At 43.2% G+C, this 22271-nt stretch overlaps 1 protein-coding gene across 1 annotated transcript in view; it reads right to left on the reverse strand.

The window, feature by feature from the left end:
- LOC127692162 (aldehyde oxidase 4) overlaps positions 1–22271 on the reverse strand; it is a 65396-nt gene that overhangs the window by 5481 nt on the left and 37644 nt on the right. The window contains exons 16-29 of the mRNA XM_052192230.1: positions 20084–20176; positions 19273–19442; positions 18796–18910; positions 17942–18064; positions 16233–16329; positions 14841–14965; positions 12932–13065; positions 8549–8636; positions 8169–8255; positions 7833–8024; positions 6789–7016; positions 5189–5284; positions 3655–3783; positions 114–188 (exon numbers count right to left, since the gene is read on the reverse strand). Of these exons, the coding sequence (XP_052048190.1) occupies positions 114–188; positions 3655–3783; positions 5189–5284; positions 6789–7016; positions 7833–8024; positions 8169–8255; positions 8549–8636; positions 12932–13065; positions 14841–14965; positions 16233–16329; positions 17942–18064; positions 18796–18910; positions 19273–19442; positions 20084–20176 (1752 nt within the window). The remainder of the gene's footprint in view (positions 1–113; positions 189–3654; positions 3784–5188; positions 5285–6788; positions 7017–7832; positions 8025–8168; positions 8256–8548; positions 8637–12931; positions 13066–14840; positions 14966–16232; positions 16330–17941; positions 18065–18795; positions 18911–19272; positions 19443–20083; positions 20177–22271) is intronic.

Genomic DNA, 22271 nt, shown 5'->3' on the forward strand with positions numbered 1-22271 from the left:
GTGTGTGTGTGTGTGTGTGTGTGTGTGTGTGTACATAGGCGCTTGTATTTTGTATATGGCATTGCTTTTTCCTATGTGTGTACATAGGCTGGGGTAGTAAAGAGAACACTCACCCATTCCTCCCACTTTCCTTTAGGGTTTTTCCTGATGATGGGTTGAAGACGGTCCAGAAGAATCTGGCAGGCATTCTGAAAAGCAAATGTTTAGACGGACTTCAGAACTAAACATCACAAGGAACAGCAAACTGTTAATGACCCAGCAAGATTTTAATGGTGGCTGTTTTACAGACTTGTTTTTGTCTTTTGCAGGGTTTCTTAAATTTGATTAAGGTGTGGGCTTTCTTCAGGAGAACATGTCCTGCAGCACGCAGGTCAGCAGTGCTGTTTCGATATGTACTAAGTCAGAGGCGCCTTGGAATTATTGTAACTCTTTATGCCTGTTTACACAAGGGAAATGATGAGCGCACACACCAGTCTACACACTAGCCAAATTCAAAATAATAGCAATAATTTGAGATACTGTATAACCCTGCTAGCTTTAAACTCTTGGTAATTCTCCTGTCTCAGCCTCTGAGTACTGGAACTGAATTCTGGGACTACCATGGCTAGCTTATTTTAATTTTTCTCATCTCATATATGTTGTGAGTATTTTCTTTAATGTGTTGAAATTTTTATTTATGATATGTTACTGTACAGATAATTTGTGTTTTTCTTAAAAGATTTATTTTGTTTATATATATGTAAATGTGCCTGTGTGTATGTACACATATGTGTGTACATCCCAAGGCCAGAAGAAGGATATGCTACAGCTGAAGCCACAGGTGGTTTTGAGCCTCCCACTGTACCTACCACATTCCAGTCTTCTGGAAGAGCAGCAAGCACCCTTATCCAGTGAGCAGTGCCTCTCGCCCCCAAGGTTATGTTTTTATGAAGTCAAATTTACCTACCTCTTTTTATTTCTGTGGTTTCTAAGTTGAGATTTGCTTTACAATAAAGATTTTCTAATGCCAAGCTCAGAGAAAAAAATGCCTTTGTTAAAAAGAAGAAAAAAAAAAGAGGGGGGGCACTAGAGCGATGACTCAGAGGTTAGGAGCACTGGCTGTTCTTCCAGTGGACCCAGGTTCAATTCTCAGAACCCACACGGCAGCTCACAACTGTGGGTAGCTCTGGTTCTAGGGGATCTGATACCTTTATACAGACATACTTATTGGCAAAACACCAATGTGTGTGAAATAAAAATAAATAATTAAAAAAGAAAAATGTAAAACTGAAAGCCAGATTAAAGAGATATTATCAATTAAAACATCTTTTTTTTTTGGAGACAACATGTCTTGGTATGTAAACTTAGCAGGCCTGAATGTACTTTTCTAGCCAGGCTGGCCTGGAACTCAGACATCTGCCTGCCTTGCCTCTTCGGTGCGGGGATTAAAAGGACACGTCATTGTACCTGGCTTAAAAAGTATTTTAATGTTGGCTCTTTAATTTAGCTGGAAGTTTTTATTTTATTTTCCTTTATTTTTGAGACAGTGCCTCATCATGAAGACCAGACTGGCCTTGAAAGAATCACAATACTGTAGTCTCAGCCTCTGGAGTGTTGGGATTGTAGAAGTAAGCCACTATTACTGACTTGTACATGTTTTAAAAATGTTGCATTTTAATTTTGCATGCGGATGTGTTGCTTGCATTTGTGTATCTTGTGCATACCTGGTGTTCAGAGGAGGGCACTGGGTCCCCTGGGACTGGAGTTAGAGATGGTTGTGGGCTTTCCTGTGGGTGCTGGGAGCTGAACCTGTCAGTCAGTGTTCCTAACCACTGAGCAATCTCTCTAGATCCATTATGTATACTTTTTTAAAAAAATGAGGTAGGGTTTCTCTGTGTAGACTTGACAGTCCTGGTCCTTGCTCTGTAGACCAAGCTGGTCTTGAACTTAAAGGTCTGCCTGCCCTGTATCCTGAGTGCTGGGATTAAACACAAAGTTGTCACTCCTGGCTTCTTCTTTTTATTGTCTTAACTCAAGGTATGCTTTGGCCCTAAATGTGGACAGAGAGATCTCATGATAACATTCCATCTCAAAGTGGTCATTTTGATGACTCAAGATACGCTCATTTTAATTTTAAAATAGTTGTTGAATGGACTGTGGCTTAGTTGGTTTATCTACTTAGCTTACTAAAGCCCTGAGTTTGACCAACGGCACTGCATAAAGCAAGGCTGCAGGTGTGAGGCTCACAGCAGTCTGGGGTCATGCAGGGTCATACCGGGGCAGGTATGGCCTTCCCCGTGACCTTCAAGCCATTCTGAGTCATGCTAACCTTGCAGTCTTCTCAGACCCACTGGGATACAGCTCATGCTAAGGATGCCAACCGTGACTAAATTCTTTGCCAATTTTGTTAGCAAAATTTTTAGCCACCTCAGTAAAAGATAAAACCAGGAAGACAGAGTCACAGTGCAATGGATTCCTCTACCTGACTTTACTTTGCTGTGCTGAATTATTTTATTAACAACTGTTTTCCTCTTCTTCCTCCTCTTCTACTTCTTCCTCCTCCCTCTCCCGCCTCTTTCTTCTCTTCCCTCTTCCTCCCTCCTCTTCCTTTTCCCCCACTCCCACTTCCTCCTCCTCTTCCTCCTTGTTCTTCTTCCTGCTCAGAGGGCTCTCCACACCTGCTAGGTGTATTTTTGCACAAGACAGCTGAGTGAGACTGGGTGTGAAAGGACCCTGCTTCACTTTTTCTGTAGTTTTAGGCTCCAGAGGAAGAACTTAATTTTGTGTCAAAGGTGACCTGGCAATATCCACACGGTGCCTAAATTTATGCCTGAATGAAATATGCAAAATGAATGCAGCCACCTATATATCTTAGCAAAACTGGAATTTCCAGGGGCGTTTCCAAGGCGGTTAAGAAGGATGATATTAATTAAAAAGCTTTTTATGGTTAAACAAGCTTATCAGGAGCCCCAAGTTAATGTCAAATAGGCATATTTACCGCAGGACTGGTCAGAGCCTTTAGTACGTAGACAAGCATCAGAGGCCTCTTTGACTGGGATGGATGGGGAATGAAACTTTTTCCCAAACACAGTGACTAGAGAACCTTTGCTTTCCATCTGGCACTTTCTGGAAGCCCTGCCCTGAGGAGCACATTCTGGAAAACCGTGCTTCCTGTGATACATGGAGACACGTGGCCATCTGGAAGCTCCCCTTCTCATCCAGGCATGGCCAGTTTGCAGAGCCGGCCTTTGTGGGAGACTAATAGCCCATGAATGCTTTTCTAGGGTTTGGGAGTAGAAAGTGACTGCTATAGTTCACTAATAGTTCTTTGATGGGGGTGATATTTGTATCCTCAGTTTTCTAGAAAAAGAAATGGGTTCCTGGAGCAGTTAATTGTTTGACCCAAACTCTTTATGAAGCCAAGATGACACTTGCCCGCATCGCTCTTCTGTACAGGGTGAGATACTTTCTGACCCAAGACAAAGGAAGCTGCAACAGAACGTGGCTTCAGGTCAGCAGCCCTGGCTGAGGAAGCATGAAGCAGCTCTGCCTGAACTTGCTGAGTGCACTAGAGTTGTGCCTCTCTTCACCTCTGTCTTGTCCTCCAGAGAAGAACAAGTGTAACAAGAACTCCTCACCTCTGTGGCTGGGGCAGAGAAGTGAAAGACAAATCACCTGTACAGCCTTCCCATTGACATCTGCTCCCATGGAGCCCGCCGTAAAGACGGCATTGGGCACTGTGATGGTGCTCGTTTCCGAAAAGTGCACGTACGACTGGGGGATGTTGAGTTCTCTACTGGCTACCTGCCAGATGCAGAAGAAACACAGTGTTTACTTCATTGACCAAGTGCTGTTCCAAGTGAAACCTTACCTTCTAGAAACTGAGCATGAAGCCCGACCGTCCTGCTAAAGGGACAGACGCTCAGTTTGGGTTTTAAATGGCACGTCAAGAACACATTTCTTTTTAGACCTGTTTTGTAGAAGCCATGCAGTGGTGTCTACATGCAGGCTTAGAGGGCACAGGAGGCCAGCTTGCAGCGCTGGGGCTTTTGGGTCACTCGCATCTGCTCTGTCCGGGCTACGGACAGCTCAGCGGGTTGCTTTCTACTGGGAGGATTGCAGGGTTGTAAAGAAATATGGCGGTCAGAGAGGGTCCAAGAGCTTTGTGAGGTTTCCTAGTTCTAAGAACCTGATCAAATGTTTTTGTTTTTGTTTTAATTGGTCTTTTCTGTTTCTCATTGAGAAGCTGTTCTTTTTTTAAATGATGAACATTTTTCATGTGCATTAAAAACAAACAAACGAACAAATAAACAAACCATGTTTTAGGACTGGAAAGATGACTCAGTAGGTCAGGGTACCTGATGCCAATGCATGCAGCCCACAGGGCAGAAGAGGAAAGAACACACACACACACACTAAGTAAATGCAAGAAATTCAGTGTTAACACATGTAGTATGTTTGTTATGTGTGCTTGTACACATGTCTCATCTGTCTCCCCTCCCATATACACTTTGAATTCAAATGTCATATTCAACAATTTCATATTAACAAAAAGAAATGAAAATTTTCTTTTGCAATGATCTTGTAGGGCAGTGAAGAAATATTTTGAGTTAGTCTAGATAGCAGTGGCCAGCCATGTGAATGGATTCCTTAACTGGAGTGTAGACTCCTTTTTATCTTCCTTCGCACACCATTCACTTCAGAATAGACGGGTGCTTGGCTTGCCCAAACCTCTCGGCAGGCCGGCAGCCGTGGCTGCGGTGAGCTCAGTTTTCAGCCTCACAGAGTGTGAACCTCATGAGCTTAAGCTTTGTCATGTGGAACATTCATTTCTACGTGAGGATCTGAATGAATGCATTCGTGTTCTGAGTCACTGCCATGGATTTTAAAAGTGTCTTTTTTTTTTTTTAATGTGTGGTAACTGGAACCCTCTCATCTTCTACAAAACAAATAAAACAAAACACCAAAAAAAAAAAAAAGCCAAAACAAAACACATGGCCCCAATTCTTTTGGTGCAGGAGGAATGATAGCGCATTTCCTCAGATCTGGCTGGCTTTCCCTCATCACGTTGTCTTTGCATTCCTGACATCAGGATGATTCTTGCAATTGCCTTGTGTGTGGGATCTCCCTGACTCAGCATGGGAACACCTGACCTGCTGCTGTACGATCAGATACACTTCACCGTGGAGAACTGGAGCACTGGTCTCACCTGAATCATCTTGGTGTGTAGGCCTTGTCCCAGCTCACAGCCACCATGGGTCAGCAGGACAGAGCCATCTAAGAAGATGTGGACCAGAGCAGCTGCCTGTGGGAAACAATCATCCAGATTTGGAAATGGAGGGAGCCAAATGTCGCTGGGAGTTCCCCTGAGGTTGTCAGAACTCAGAACTGCTTCCTTTGATTTAACCAATCTCTTATTTCTTATTGTGGACCAGCGAACCACAGACAACCTCTTGCAAGACACCCTGGACCCCAAACCATCAACCTAGATGTATGAATGCGTGTATTTCTTATCCCTCAGTCCCCAGCATCTGTCTCTTCAAGGGCTCAATCTGGACAATGCTTAATTTTTTTTCCTCTCCAGATGCGGAAATGGACTTAACACGGCTGGAATCCACAGGAGTAAATTCCCAGGCACACTTTCTCCTGGAGACTGGAGGACTTGCAAGGACCTGGAGCTGTTTTTGGTTTTCAGAGGCTGTCTTTGAGAATTGTGGTGGGGGAGGAGGGTGTGACCCAGTGTGGCTTCTCCGCCTCAGGGACAGGCTGCTGGTGAAGCCTGGACACCCAGCTTTAACAAGCTCCCTCATGATGGTGATGATGACCAGGTTGGGATTGATTAATTGAGTCTACATTCATCAGTTTGTACATTGGTGACCAGAATCCTAGAGATGGGAAGGTAGAGCTGGTCCCACCCAGATGCCTAGCATTATGGTGGTGGAAAGGAAAGTTAATGCCAGACACTGAACTCTGTGAAGAAGCAGTTATGGTGAAATGAGAAAGGAGGGAAGAAAAGGATCTTTTTGTTTATTCCAGTTTGCTCTTGAAACTTGGCCTGACACTGTTGAGGTTTGGTCTGTTGCTATGGATGCTCCCAGGGATGGGGAGATTCTCACGTGGACTTAAGTGATGCTAGGTAATCTTGCTCCCCAAGTTATCCCTGATTGGTGAATAAAAATGCCTATTTAGCTGGGCAGAAGAGAGATAGGTAGGTGGAGATAGTTTTGGTTCCTGGGCAGGGGTCTGAGGCAGGGACCATGAAGAGATAGAGAAGGTGGAGAGAGGAGCTGGTGCCATGGGGTAGGAGAGTCATGAAAACTCGGTTGTGAGGACTGCCCGATGGGAGATAAGAGCTGCCCAGATGGAACATGACAAATTATAACATGGAGTTATTGATGAGGAAATAGATTTAGATATCTGTCCAGTTCTAGCGCTTTAAAGGGTTATCACACATATAAAGGGTTGGTTTCTTTTATCTGAGAATTGAATGATCAAAGTCTAGGTGGAAATGACCCCAATGGAGATTAAATATTTTCTACAACATGACTCATATTAGGGTCAGCTACTCAGATGGGTCCCTCTGAGTAGGACCTTACTGTTGATGCTGTCCCAGACCCTAAATACTGCATCCTGAGGTCTGTCCTGATATCCATGATGCTCTCCGTGCTAAAGGGAACCACCCTTCATTTCTCTGTCTTCCAAGAGGACAACATGGCCGTCCAGATTCCCTTCCTTGTGCATGAGCCGTTTTTGAGAGGGCCAGCCCTTTGGAAATGGGCTTTGAGGAGGGCCCACCTCTTCCACCTCACCTGATTGTAGTAGGCTATGGGGACCGCAACGCTAAACTTCATGGGGACGACAGCAAGACCCCTCTTCTTCCAATAATTGTTTTTGTTAAATTCCTCTGCAGCCTTCTTCCTAGCAAAGAATGATGACTTCTCCAGACACTCCTTCCAGCATCTTCGCAAGGGCTCGGGGTTAAATGTCTGCTTATAGGCAGTCTTGCTAGTTCGCTTATACATGTTTATTTCTCTAATCTGAAAGGTGAGAACATGTGTGCATTTTTGTCACATGTCTGATATGGAGAAAGTTTGTCTAAAAATACTTCTAGTATATAAGCATGCAAAAATATATGCTAAAAATGACAACAACAGAAACCAATAGAAACTACTAGCAAATACTTCATATGCTCCAAGATTTAGATTAAGTGAGCTTCACAATAACCATGCAAAACAGTAGGACAGTTACTAATCCTGTCACCAATTCATTGGCAAGGAAAAATTCTCCCGATTCAAAAGTTTAATTACTCCCAATTGTCCTTACTTTACCCCTTGAGGGTATTGCACATGACAAGCAAATGCTCGTCTACCAAATTATGTCTCTAGCTCTCTTCAAAGTCTTAAACTGTGACAAGATGTTTGCACAAAAGGCTGCGCTCATCCACTCCATTTCTGCCCTGGTAGAGTTTCACACTGACTTTCACACTGATGAGCTTGTGACTTGCTTTTTATGATGGGACTGTACAAAGTGACACAGAGATTTGACAAGTGTTTGTGGATTAGAGCATGCCAGCTGAGGCATGGTCAGATAAGCCAGCCAAATACTCATCAGAAATGTCAATAAAGTCGTCTTGAACCACAGAGCTTCCAATGAACTGGCCTAAGACCAGGAGAATCCCGTGAGCAACCCACAGAATCCTAAGAAATAGTGTCACAGATGGAAGCTACCAGGTTTAATGGTTCACGTACTATAATGGACAACACATTTAATTTTCTTGATATATAGAGATTGCAAGGGCTCAAGACACACACCAGCCATTGCCAGCGTTTCACCAGCAGGTTCTAGCTGCTCACCTCTTCAGGGGGTAAGTTACATTTAGATGCCACTGCAGCTATGTATGCTTCGACTACCACCGTAGCCTGAGGGAAGCCAAATCCTCGGAAAGCCGTATTAGATGGCAAGTTTGTTTTGCAAGCCCTGCCCCGGCACCGGAAATTTGGTATATGATATGTATTTTCAGATTTCAGTACGATGAATTCTATCACCTGAATTAAAACAAAAATAACTCTGATCATCTATTCCATGTTTCAGATTTTATGTTTACCTTAAACCTCTTGTGGAATTGGTCAAGACAAAAATTTGTATAGATGAAGTAAGGGCCATGGGCTCTCTGGAAAGGGTGTATTTACCAACTCAGATTCGTCGGGGGTGCATCCTCCATTAATGTAATATTCAACGTCAGCAGCCTTGATCTCTCCATTATTCATGAACCCGATCTGCAAAGTGATAACAAGACAGAATGGCCTTCTCAGCAGCCTTTTCCTGCAGCCAAACTGTGCTGTGCACAAACACATCTGAGCTTATTGTCAACCTGCACTTAGGCCAGACTCATGCTTGGCTATGACAATCTCCAGAGCAACATCATCCTAGCGTGATCCAGAAGGGTCTGCCCAGGTTTAAACCATGTTCTACTATCCCTTTTAGAAATGCGGAACTGACTGTCTTTACTGCTGATGGACTACTGAGGACAGGCTCGCAGGCAGTTTGCTGAACTCTGGGTCTCACTTACTCTGTATTTTCCTAGGAGTGGGTGGCGGCCCGCTGTTACCAGCATGTCATCACTTCGCCCTAGGATGAAGCGGATCGGGCGGCCAGTCCTGTGGGAAACACTCAGTTAAAAAGCTGTAATCTCTCTTTTTAAAAATAGGGTTATTTGGTCCTCTGGAGTCTAACTTCTTGAGTTCTTTGTATATATTGGATATTAGCCCTCTATCAGATGTAGGGTAAAGATCTTTTCCCAATCTGTTGGTTGCCATTTTGTCCTATTGACAGTGTCCTTTGCCTTACAGAAGCTTTGCAATTTTATGAAGTTCCATTTGTCAATTCTTGATCTTAGAGCATAAGCTATTGGTGTTCTGTTCAGGAAATTTTCCCCTGTGCCCATGTGATCAAGAGTCTTTCCCACTTTCTCTTCTATTAGATTCAGTGTATCTGGTTTTTTGTGGAGGTCCTTGATCCACTTGGACTTGAGCTTTGCACAGGGAGATGAGAATGGATCAATTTGCATCCTTTTACATGATGACTGCCAGTTGACCCAGCACCATTTGTTGAAAATGCTGTCTTTTTTCCACTGGGTGGTTTTAGCTCCTTTGTCAAATATCAAGTGGCCATAGGTGTGTGGGTTCATTTCGGGGGTTTTCAATTCTATTCCATTGATCTACCTGCCTGTCACTGCACCAATACCATGCAGTTTTTATCACTTTTGCTCTGTAGTATAGCTTGAGGTCAGGGATGGTGATTCTGCCAGAAGTTCTTTTATTGTTGAGAATAGTTTTCGCTATCCTGGGTTTTTTGCTATTCCAGATAAATTTTGAAATTGCTCTTTCTAACTCTATGAAGAATTGAGTTGAAATTTTGATGAGAATTGCATTGAATCTGTAAATTTCTTTAGGCAAGATGGCCATTTTTATTATATTAACCCTGCCAATCCATGATAATGGGAGATCTTTCCATTTTCTGAGATCTTCTTCAATTTCTTTCTTCAGAGACTTAAAGTTTCTGTCATAGAGATCTTTCACTTGCTTGGTTAGAGTCACACCAAGGAATTTTATATTATTTGTGACTACTGTGAAGGGTGTTATTTTCCTAATTTCTTTCTCAGCCTTTTTATCTTTGAGTACAGGAAGGCTACTGATTTGTTTGAGTTAATTTTATATCTAACCACTTTGCTGAAGTTGTTTATCAGGTTTAGGAGTTCTCTGGTGGAATTTTTGGAGTCACTTAAGTACACTATCACATCATTTGCAAATAGTGATACTTTGACTTCTTCCTTTCTGATTCGAATCCCTTTGACCTCCTTTTGTTGTCTAATTGCTCTGGCTAGTACTTCAAGTGCTATATTGAATATGTAGAGAAAGAATAGTTAGCTTTATTTAGTCCTCGATTTCAGTGGGATTGTTTCAACTTTCTTTCCATTTACTTTGATTTTCTCAACTGAAGAATACCAGATGGCTGAGAAACACCTAAAGAAATGTTCAACATCCTTAATCGTCAGGGAAATGCAAATCAAAACAACCCTGAGATTTCATCTCACACCAGTAAGAATGGCCAAGTTCAAAAACTCGGGACAGCAAATTCTGGAGAGGATATGGAGAAATAGAAACACACTTCCATTGCTGGTGGGATTGCAAGCTGGTAAAACCACTCTGGAAATCAGTTTGGTGGTTCCTCAGAAAACTGGACATAGTACTACCTGATGACCCAGCTATACCACTCCTGGGCATATACCCAGAAGGTGCTCCAACATGTAATTAGGACACATGCTCCACTATGTTCATAGCAGCCTTATTTATAATAGCCAGAAGCTGGAAAAAACCCAGATGTCCCTCAACAGAGGAATGGATACAGAAAATGTGGTACATTTACACAATGGAGTACTACTCAGCTATTAAAAACGATGAATTCATGAAATTCTTAGACAAATGGATGGAACTAGAAAATATCATCCTGAGTGACGTAACCTAATCACAAAAAACACACACAGTATGCACTAGCTGATAAGTGGATATTAGTCCAAAAGTTCGGAATACCCAAGATACAACTCACAAGAACACATGAAGTTCAAGAAGGAAGACCAAAGTGTGGATACTTTGATCCTTACTGGAAAGTAGATCAAAATATTAATGGCTCACAGCCAATCAATAGAATGAGTATAGGGTCCCCAATGGAGCAGCTAGAGAAAGGACCCAAGGAGCTGAAGAGGTTTGCAGGCCTGCAGGAGGAACAAAAATATGTACCAACTAGTACTCCAGAGCTCCCAGGGACTAAACCACCAACCAAAGAGTACACATGGAGGGAGCCATGGCTCCAGCTACATATGCAGCAGAAGAAGGCCATTTCAGACATCAATGAGAGAAGAGGCCATTGATCATGTGAAAGCTTGATTCCCCAGAATAGGGAATGCAAGTCAGGAAATTGCGGGAGTTGGGGGGTGAGCAGGCAGCGGGGCGATGGGATAGGGGGTTTTTGGAGAGGTAACTCGGAAAGGGGATACCATTTGAAATGTAAATAAAGCAAATATCTAATTTTAAAAAAAGCTGTAATCTCCATAAAGTTGTAGAAGCATAGATTAGGAGGAGGTCTTGAAGTAGTTAGCTCGGTGATTTTACATAAGTAACAACATGCCTTAGATGACATTTGAAAGTAGTGGAGCATTGGAATTAAAATAGTTATTCTGGTTTAGTCAATTAAATATTTACATATTATGATGATATAATATTTGGCTATATATTATTCCTATTTCCCTTCCTTCCTTCTTTCCCTCCTTCCTTCTTTCCTTCCCTTCTTCCTTCCTTCTTTCCCTCCTTCCCTCCTTCCTTCCTTCCTTTCTTCCTTTCTTCCTTACCTCCTTCCTTCCTTCTTTCCCTCCTTCCTTCCTTCTCCCTTCTCTCTTTCCTTCCTTCCCTCCTTCCTTCCTTCTTTCCCTCCATCCCTCCTTCCTTTCTTCCCTCCTTCTTTCCCCCTCCTTCTTTCCCTCCTTCCCTCCCTCTTTCCTTCCTTCCTTCCTTCCTTCCTTCCTTCCTTCCTTCCTTTCTTCCTTCCTTCCCTCCCTCCTTCCTTCTTTCCCTCCTTCCCTCCTTCCTTCCCTCCTTCCTTCCTTCCTTCTTTCCCTCCCTCCTTCCTTCTTTCCCTCCCTCCTTCCTTCTTTCCCTCCTCCCCTCCTTCCTTCCTTCCTTCCTTCCCTCCTTCCTACCTTCCTTCCTTCCTTTCTTCCTTCCTTCCTTCCCTCTCTCCTTCCTTCTTTCCCTCCTTCCCTCCTTTCTTCCTTCCTTCCTTCCCTCCCTCCTTCCTTCTTTCCCTCCTTCCCTCCTTCCTTCCCTCCTTCCCTCCTTCCTTCCCTCCTTCCCTCCTTCCTTCCCTCCTTCCTTACCCCCTTCCTTCCTTTCCTCCCTCCCTCTCTCCCTCCCTGCTTCCTTCCTTCCTTCCTTCCTTCCTTCCTTCCTTCCTTCCTCCCTCCCTCCCTCCCTCCCTCCCTCCCTCCCTCCCTCCCTTCCTTCCTTCCTTCCTTCCTTCCTTCTTTCTTCCTTCTTTTTTCTCTCTTGAGGCAGGATCTTATTATGTAGCCCAGGCTGGCCTGGAACTCTCAGAGATCAACCTGTCAGTGTCTTCCTCTTGAGTTCAGGAATTAAATTGCCTGGCTCTTTTTTATATTATATATACAAGTGTCATGATCATTTTGCAGTTCCAAATTTCACTTTCAGACAGTAATAGGGGTATTAACATATGGTTGTGAGGGGGATTGCTGAGCCCCAGAGGTGGACGCCTAATGCTCTGTAGATGTCAGTTTCCCTATATGCAGACCCCTCCCATAAAATGTCCATTTAGGACTCTGGTTTCTAGCCTCTGCAAAGCTGCTACATTCGCTTGGGGGCAGCCTTTTCCATGTCTGAAGAGTATAAATGAGATAAGATGCTCATAGATGGAGCTGGAGAGATGGCTGAGGTTAAAAGCACTGTCTGCTCTTCCAGAGGTCCTGAGTTCAATTCCCAGCAACCACATGGTGGCTCACAGCCATCTGTAGGCACCTCTTCTGCAGGCAGAACACTGTTTACATAATAAATAAATCTTTAACAACAACAACAAAAAGATGCTCATAGATTCTCCTGCATCAGTAGGCTGATAAGGTAGCCTGGGTGGATGTTATCTTAGTAAGCCTTTTAGTTACAAGTTTCCCAGTCAGATCTGCACCAGCATTTGCAGGCTTAGAGAACATTGCCTGGCAGCAGTATACTTACTTCAGGACAAGCTATCGTCAGGCCAACGCTCTGGCCAGCCTTCCAGCCAGCCAGCTTCAGCTGAGCTGTAGGCTGAGAGATGAGATGAGGGTGAAAGGGGCTGGAAGGACTCCCACAACTCAGACTACTGACATGACAGTGGTCACCCAACCCCTTACTTGTTGGCGGCCACAGCACAGACAGCTCCCAGTAGAGCGGGCTTGGTCACTTTGCCCCCAAATGCTCCTCCAGCTCTTTTCATGTGGCAGGCGATCCTGCTCCTTGGGACCTTTAATGCTGCAGACACATATTCCTGCAAGAGAGAGCCCCCCAAGCCACGTAAGCGCGGTTCCGTGGTCTATCTTCTTGCTTGCTGTTCTAATGTACAGCGGAATGCTCACGTCCAACTGATACCTCTATTGATGAAATGTGCAATCATCCTAGTCGAGTTTAGAAATTCCAGCACCCCCAATCTTTATCCAACAGGAAGCCATTTCTTGTTTCCTGTTAACTTCTCATTATACTGCAGCTGGGATCTGTGTCCATCTCTACTGATTTGTCGCACAGCAGAATGATACAATATGGAGTCATTGTGAGTGGCTTCTTGCACTTAGCATAATGCTTTCAAGGCCCTCTCTCCATGCATGACTATATCTTACTTTTTATAGCTAAATAATATTCCACTGTATAGAATATACCATTTTTCCTTCCTTTTTTTCCTTAGTCATCCATTAATAGACATTGGGGTGTTTCTACTCTAGACTCTTATAAGTAATGCAGTTATGAACATGTGCTTAAGTTTTTAGAAATTAAAAGCTTTAAATCAGTTTATAAGGTGTTAGATGTGTGTAAGTCTTCACAAGCATGCTTTTATTTCTCTTGGCTGCATACTCAGTCATGGTCTGTTGGTCATTCTCTTCCTAGCATCCTGAGAAACTGCCAAACTGGGCCACAGGTGTTGTGCTATTTCTTTTATGTCTGTTGACAATTTATGGAGGTTTCACTTTCTCTTCATTCTTACCAATACTTGTCTTTTTTTAAAATTACAGTTATTCTAGTAGATGGTTGATTTTGGTTTCCCTGGTGACTGTTAAGTCTGGACATCTGTCTTTTGAAATGTCAAGTGTGTGTGTATGTGTGTGTGTGTGTGTGGGGGGGGGTCAAGACCTGGAGTCTGCACCTAGCCCCTGGAACCCTGCCCCAAGTTAATTCTAATTGGTGAATAAAGATGCCAATAGCCAATAGCTGGGCAGAAGAGAGATAGGTGTGGTGGAGTTTTGACGGGCCTGGGTCAGAGAAGAAATAACAGAAAGGAGACAGAGGAAGCCACCATGGAAGAAGAAGAATGTTCAGGAGGGAGAGAGGGAGTGCTGCTGTGGGGAAGGAGTAGAGAAAGCATGGCCTTGCGGGCTGGACAGTTGTAGTTAAGAGCAGCCCAGGTGAAACATAGTAAGTAGTAAGTAATAATACAGTGTTATCCATAGGGAAATGAATCCTAACAGCATGGAGAGTAGGCAGCTATTGTGCTGCCTAAGGCATATTAAAATACAAAGGTTGTGTGTTTTTCATCTGGGAACATAAATGTTCACAGGTGGGGGGAGAAACTCTGCAGCTAGCTTTTAAATAATAATTTATTACAACCTTAGGTTACTGGTCATTTGCATATTTTCTTTGGAGAAATGTCCACTCGAATCCTCTTCTGAGATTTTCACCCTGTTATTGTTCTAAGGTCCATCTATTGAAAGATGGACCTTGTCTTATATCTTGGCGTGTCACAAGATTTCCTGGTCATGTTTAAAGGCATCTGTCCCATTTTATTACTCTAGAGTGTAGCCAGTGTCAATTATACAGGGAGTCGAAGGCACAAGAGTGGAGGTTCCCTCCCTCTTCCTTGAGACAGGGTTTCTCTGTGTAGCCTTGGCTGTCCTGGAACTAGCTCTGTAGACCAGGCTGGCCTTGGGTTCACAGAAATCCCCCAGCCTCTGCCTCCTGAGCATTGGAATTAAAGGTGTGTGCTACACTGCCCAGCTTCATGGGAATCTTATAGGGTATTCTGAAATGCCTTTCCCAGAGGACGCCCCCTGTTACCTGCACGTGCGTGGGAAACTGTGTCCCCAAGTGTAACACCATTTCTTTGTCTTCAGTCTGTGGGATAGCCAGGATAGTTTGTGTTTCCATGTAGAAATGTTCCTGGCCTTCCACGTGGATCTCGCCTGCAAAACACACACACGGGACAAGCTTTAGACACAGGTCAGTGTGGAGGGGCTCTTTGAGTGTTTCGTTTGTAAACAGAAATTTGCATTATGATCCTGGAGAGATGGCTCAGTGGTTAAGAGTGCCAGCTGCTCTTCCAGAGGACCCTGGTTTGATTCCCAGAACTCACATGGTGGCTCACCATCTCTAACCCTAGTCTAATGGGGTCCCAGTCTTCTGGTCTCCTTGAACACCAGGCATATACATGGTGCTCAAGCACACATGTGGGTAAACACCATGCATGTAAAATAAAGTGAAGAAGGAAAAAAGGGGTGGATCTCACTAGTCTGTGGGGCTGGGCTCCATATCATTTGGTTAAAGGACCTTTGTAAATGCTGTCTGTGCCCCCCCCCCCCCCCCGTCCCCCCACCCCCAGTCGAGTGGCCCTGGGTTATCCACTCCTTTGGCCCTGGTTTCTACATCGATTTATTGAGGGGGTTAGATCAGTCATGTGCTGAAATTGAGACTAGTCTGGCTACGTATCCAGGTTCCGCCATCAACCTGGTAGGTGAATTTGTCCAAGTTGTTAAACATGATATTCTCAGCTGCAAAACAGGGGAGCTAAAATGATATACTGATGCATCACCTGTGTTAGTTGGCATGTTGAGATAATGCCATGTGCACGGGTCAGGTGACATTAATGGGTGACATAATGCCAATGCTTGAGTCAGGTGACATTAACAATCAGTGAGGTATAGAATGGTAAAGTGACTTGTCAGTGGAGATGTAAACTTAAAATGGCAGAACTGGTCAGGTATGGTGGCACACCTTTCACCCCAGCACTCAGGAGGTAGAGGTAGGTAGATCTCTGTGAGTTTGGGGTCTGACTGGTCTATATAGGGAGTTCCAGGACAGTCAGGGCTATGCAGGAATATCCTGTCTCAAAACAAACAAGAGAACACACACACACACACACACACACACACACACACACACACACACACACACACACTAGAAGGAGGAGTATATTGGGGGATGCAGGAAACCTGAGAACAGGGAAGTATGGACCAGAGAGTAGTGGTGGGATGGGGAACAGGAGCATAAGCAAAGTTCAGTGAGGTATAGGGGCGAAACAGTATAACAAAACCCATTATTTTAAACACTAACTAAAAATATCAATTAAAAATCCTTTCTTTCCCATTATAAAACCTCTCTTTCCCCAGTTCTCTTCCAGAAGACATGTGCTGAAGTTGCCTCCTTTTTCAGGTCATTTACAGCTGTACATACCTTCAATGATTTGATCCACATGTTTGAAGGCATAATCTACATTTCCTTGTTCAATTTTTTTCTCAGAAGAAAGGAAAGAATTGTGTTCTAGCGCTTGCTGTAGGGGAAAACCAAATCAAAATAAAACAATTAAAACATTTTTTTTAAATAAGCCATTTGTTCCTATCTGAATTCTATACGTTGCTGTCAGATTGCTACACACTAAGACACTTGGAGCCTGACAATTGGAGCTGAGTCAGCAGAGATTGATTTAGATGTATTTCTAGGTGTTGTGGAAGTCTGAGGGTATATAACCAGATTGCTGATTGACTATCTGAGGTGGCCTGCCACTAAGGTGTTGGCTCTGGGGCAAGGAGAGTATATGGAGTAAAGAGGGGTCAAGAAGAGGGCAGATAAAGCCTGGAATATTCTGGAATGTCCTGGAATTGTTGGCTTGAATTGGATCCTGGATCATTTTAAGTACTTGATAGGGTAAGGGGTCAAAGTGAGACTGAAAACAAGTTGGCTGGAATGTGGGCTCCTTATGAAGAAGCGGTGGACAGTGAGAGCAGCTAATCAGTGGGAAGGAGGATTGGGCAGGTCTGTGAATGGCCTTGATTCTACTCTGGAGTTTTGGTAGTGCAGTGCCTCAGAGGACACGGCAGAACTGGAAAGGCGATTTGATAAGCCCCAAGGGCTGGAAAGTCAATGCCATGAGTAGATGGGCTGAAATAGAAGACAGGAACCTCTTGACAATGTGGTCATGTGACAATAAGTAATTGAGGGTGGGGCTGAAAAGTGGGGGTGAAAGGAGGAACCGGCTGAAGGGACAGTTATCGCATCATTAACAGGTAAAGATGAACTGACAGCTGTTGGGAAGAACAGGGCAGATCTGAGGATGTTCAAGGCTGCACCCTACTTATGCCTCTATCTACCTCTCCATGCCTCCACAATCCAAGACAAAGTACTGGAATCTGCTATGGAGTTAGCACTTTAGCGGATACCAAACAACATAAAACAAAATAAAACATTGACTTCATTAATAATAGCAAAGCCAAAATGGCAGCTGCCATCTACTAAACGTATTCCCCATGGTCAGTGCTATTCTTAACATTTCCTTGGGCTCCTATATTTTAATTTTCCAATAACCATTTGGTGCAGGTCCTAAAAGCTTCCATTTTATACAGGAATAAACTGAGATGTGAGATATTTAGTTAAGTTGCCGAAGTCTGTATTGCTGTTCAGAGACTGTAAAAGGCAGAATCACATCCTGAACTCAAGTGTTCTGTCTTCAGAGCTTGTGTGTGATCAGAGAATGGTCAGAGGCAGAGTGCCCAGTAGCTGGTGAGTGTCACAACTTTCATGAATTCCACAGTGCCCTAGGTTGGCCCACTCACTGCCTGTGGAGAGGAGGTCATTTTTTTCTGGTGTTAATTTTCTGTATTCTCAAGATAGTACATGGTCAGAGGCCGTGGGAGAAGAGGGTACAGGGAACTCCATTTTTTACAGGTCCCTGCAGAAGTGCTGGTGGGAAGAAGGATTTGCACAGGAGTCTCAGGACTCTGAGTTGAGGTGCAGATAGATTACTGGAGACTGTACATTAAACCTATGTGTAACACTGGCTAAATCATAGTTGAAACAGAAATTATTTTATTCCATGGCCTTTGGGTTGAATTCTGTTCACAGCATGTTCCGCCCGCAGTCATTCCAGAAGATGGACAGTGATCTACCTCTATGGTGATAATGGTTGGGTCTATGTCATCATAAGCAATCTTCACTCGTTTAGCTGCTTCTTCTGCATGGATGTACGTATCAGCAGCCACGGTGCAGATGATCTGACCCACGCAAATGACCTGCAGAAAAGCCATGTGCTGTTAGTTAAAACACAGCTTCAGGGGCTGGGGTGTGGCTCAGTCAGCACCGTGCTTGCCTAGTGTGCATGAAGCCCTGGGTTAGATCATCAGCACCACATACACTGGGGTCGTGAAGCTCACTGCTACATAATGAGTTCAAGGCCAGCCTGGAATACATGGCATCCTGTCTCAAAACAAAGGCAAAAAATCAAACAGAATCTCCCAAAAGCAATTAATGCTCTCACATTCTTGTATCACTCACTGATTTGGTTTTTCAAGACAAGGTTTTTCTTTACACTGGGGTTGGCCTAGAACTCAGGGATCCACCTATTTTTGTCTCCTGAGTGTTGGGATCAAAGGCTTGAATTGAGCTTGAATGGAACTAATCAGAGCTGTGGCTAGAACTTACTTGAGTCTAATGATTTGCCTGCTGTTTGTCTCTGTCTACACTTCCCATTGCTCCTGGAGCACACAGACGGATCCTGTTACTCTATGATTCTTCCTTTTAATGTCTTATGCTTTACATTTCTTACATGCCTTCCTTGAGAAGATTTAAAACCTTTTGTCATAATCTCAAGGTGATTCAAGATGTCAGATGGAATGGAAGAGTGGCTGAGGCAGCCCCTGGGCTCTAGCAATATTTATGATGTAGACATGAATCTGTGGATATAACCACAGCCAACAATGATTTTTGACATTGGAGCAGAGTATTGGAATAGCAAACCACACACCTCACTTTGTGCATAAAATATCTCTCCACCGTGGTTATTATCTCCCGGGACATCCTCAGCTGTGATCACGTCAACCACACCTGGACACGCCAGGGCTTCCGATACATCAAGTGATCTGGGAGGAACATAGGCGGGGTTTAAGGGTGCAGAGGAAATCTCATGGTACAGGAAGAGGATTCCACAGACAGAGAAATCTGTGATGTGTAAAGCTAAATCATGGAGTAATATTCCACGTTACTCCATGTTATAGGAGTTCTAACATTTATAACTATGCTTTAAAACTGCTTATTTAAAACTCTTATTTAAAAAATAAGAGCAGGTGTTCTAACATTTAGAACTATGCTTTAAAAGTGGCCAATTTTCACCCAGAAGAGATGACTATTCTAAATTGACCTAAATATATAATAAGCTGTCAGGTTGAAGATGAAACAGTGAACATATGTTAGTAGCAGATGTAATTACTGTGCATTTCCTTACGTGATCTTTGCATGGGCCCTGGTACTTGTGACAACAGCAAGGTAGAGTTCTTGGTCAATAGGAGGCATGTCATCAACAAATATAGCTTCCCCAGTGGCATGTTTAATGCCCGACTGGTGCATGATTGGGTGCCCAACTGGATCTTTCTGGGGTTGTTTGGGATCCACACACTGTTAAGAAACAAGACAATATTTTTAATACCAGACCTGAAGACTGGGTCTTCTGTGTTTGGCTTTACCTATAATCAAAAATAATTATAGGTGATTGGGTAACCAAGTCTGCAAATGGACACTACTAAATATTTCTCAAGTATATGGTAAGGATGTAATCTGCTCGCAAGACCTTTCTGCAAAGAAGATGTCATTAATGCCCTCAAGGATTCTTCAGGCTAACTAGGAATTAGGACACACTCAAAATAATATGTTCTAGTAGAGCTTTCAGTAAGGCATAATTTATACAACTGATAAAGAGCGACCAATATACCCACATTTCCAGGAGATTTGGGGAAGTTATAGTAAAGCAAGGAAGTGCTTGAAAGGCATTTAGTGTTGATTCCTTTAAAGGAAGATCAAAATTAGCAAAGTGAAGGAGAAATGTCAGGAAATGCAGAAAAAAGTTGAGAAGGCAGATTCAGCCTCTAACTCCTTGAGCAGCCTTGAGGAAACCATGGGAATTGTATCTGTGTGACCCAATATGACATTGGCTAGCTTTTATAAGACTATATGTTTACTCATAATAAAGTTGTTGAAAAGAGAGGTGTGTGTACATGACACGCATCTGAATGCATAGATTAATAAAAAGCTCCACCCACCTGGAACATCTGGATTCCTTGGGGTGTCTCTATGGGGAAGTCATCCAGGGCACTCACGAACTTTTCTGGGATGTCAGGAAACTTCTGGGGGTCCTGGGGGGAAAGGTCACTTTGCATTGGACTTTATAACCTGAGCTACTGATCTGGGAAACAAGTACAGAGACAGAACAGTCTGGGTTCACTAGATTGTTCAAAGAGTAAAGGCATTTGCCATTAAACCTGATAATCTGAGTTCAGTCCCCAGAACCTATATGGTGGAAGGGAGAACTGTCATGTCTCACACTCACACACACACACACACACACACACACACACACACACACGGAAAGAAGAAAGAAAGAAATAGAATCACCCAATCTAGTGTTCAAGATCTTTGACATTGGCTTTGCTAAGAGGGCCTAGAAGTTCAAGTTCCCTAAATGAATAGAGAAACTACCACCTCCGTTCAGGCACTCAGAGAAGGGGAAACTCATTTCAGTAAGCATTCACAAGGTCTTCTTTTGAATGATTGAAGGAAGTACGTCTTGATGATAGTGAAGAAAATAGAATTAAACTAAATATGTAACAATAGAGAATTTATGGTAAATTTGGATACAAAATTCTGTAATCATGAGAAATAAATTTCTTGAAATATATTTATGGCCACTGGAAAAAACAGTTCTGGGATGCCAGCCGGGGAAGCAGCCTCTAAATCCCACAGCTGGATCACAGGAAGTCACAGACACACCTGCTTCCCAGGCAAGTTCTGTCTACTCACTCTTCTTCCTTTCCTCCAAAGCTCATCCCTCAGTATTATCCCCAGCTCCATGGCAGACTACCAGCTGTGGCCTCCTCCTCTCTGCCCTAATTCCCAGGGGTCTAGCAGATCCTGGCAACATACCCTGCTTTATTCCCCACCAGGGGTCCCTCCAGTCACTTTCTTCTAGCCCATCTCTGTCTCTAACTGTGAGCTCTCAATACCTAGAAACACATTCAACTCCCTACCAGGCAACACACAGCCACCACACTGCCCTGAAAATTAGAGAGGGCAACCGAAACCAAGGAACAAAACATCCACCCAACAAAAATCAGAAAGCAGCACCTAGAATTACAGTCATCCCAAACCCAGATGCCTACACAAGCAATAACAACTAGACAGTATGTCTCCACTCGAGCCCAGGAACCCTACCAGAGTAGGTCCTGAGTATCCCGACATAGCTGAAGCACAAGACGAGGACTCCAAAATTGCCTTCATGAATTGATAGAGGGGAATGGATGAATCCCTTAAAGATATCTATGAAAATACCAAGTATTTTCAGAGTGGGATAAAAAAGCAAAAACAAAACAGTCCAAGAGTTACAAGTGGAAATAGAGTTAATAAAGAAAACCCAAACTGAGGAAAATATGGAAATGAAAAAGTTAAGGAACTTGAATAGAAAACTCCAAGGCAAACCTAACCAGGCTTTGAAGACAAGATAAAAGAAATGGATAGCTTGGTCAAAGAAGATGTTAAATTAAAAAAACAATCTTGGTATAAAGCACCCAGGAAATCTGGAACATTATAAAAAGACTAAATCTAAGAATAATAGGAATAGAAGAAGGAGAAGAAACCCAGGTCAAAGGCACAGAAAATATTCTCAACAAAATCATAGAAGAAAATTTCCCCAATCTAAAGAAGAACATGTCTATCAAAGAACAAGAAGTTTACAGAACACCAAATAGATTGGGTCAGAGAAAAATTTCCCACATTACATTATAGTCAACTAAATACTAAATGTCTAGAACAAAGGAAGACTACTAAAAACGTCAAGAGACAAAAACCAAATAATATATGAAAAACAGATCTTTTAGACTAACATCTGAGTTTTCAATGGAGACTCTAAAAGCCAGAAGGTCCTGAACAGATGTTTTACAAACTCCAAGAGGCCACACATGTCAACCCTGCTATACCCAGCAAAACTTTCAGTCATCATAGATGGAGAAATATCTACAATAACACTATATTTAAGTATTATCTATCCAGAAATATAGCCCTACAGAGTGTGCTAGAAGGAAAACTTAAACCTCTAGAGGACAACCATATGTAATAGAACACAAGGAATAAGTAATATAGATCAGCAAATCAAAATAAAGGGAAAAATCCCCACACTACCACACAAAAAAACCCAAACCAAACCAGCAAAACAAAACAAAAAACCCCAAAACAACC

Source organism: Apodemus sylvaticus, chromosome 9, assembly GCF_947179515.1.
Source record: "Apodemus sylvaticus chromosome 9, mApoSyl1.1, whole genome shotgun sequence".
In the NCBI taxonomy this organism is placed as follows: Eukaryota; Metazoa; Chordata; class Mammalia; order Rodentia; family Muridae; genus Apodemus; species Apodemus sylvaticus.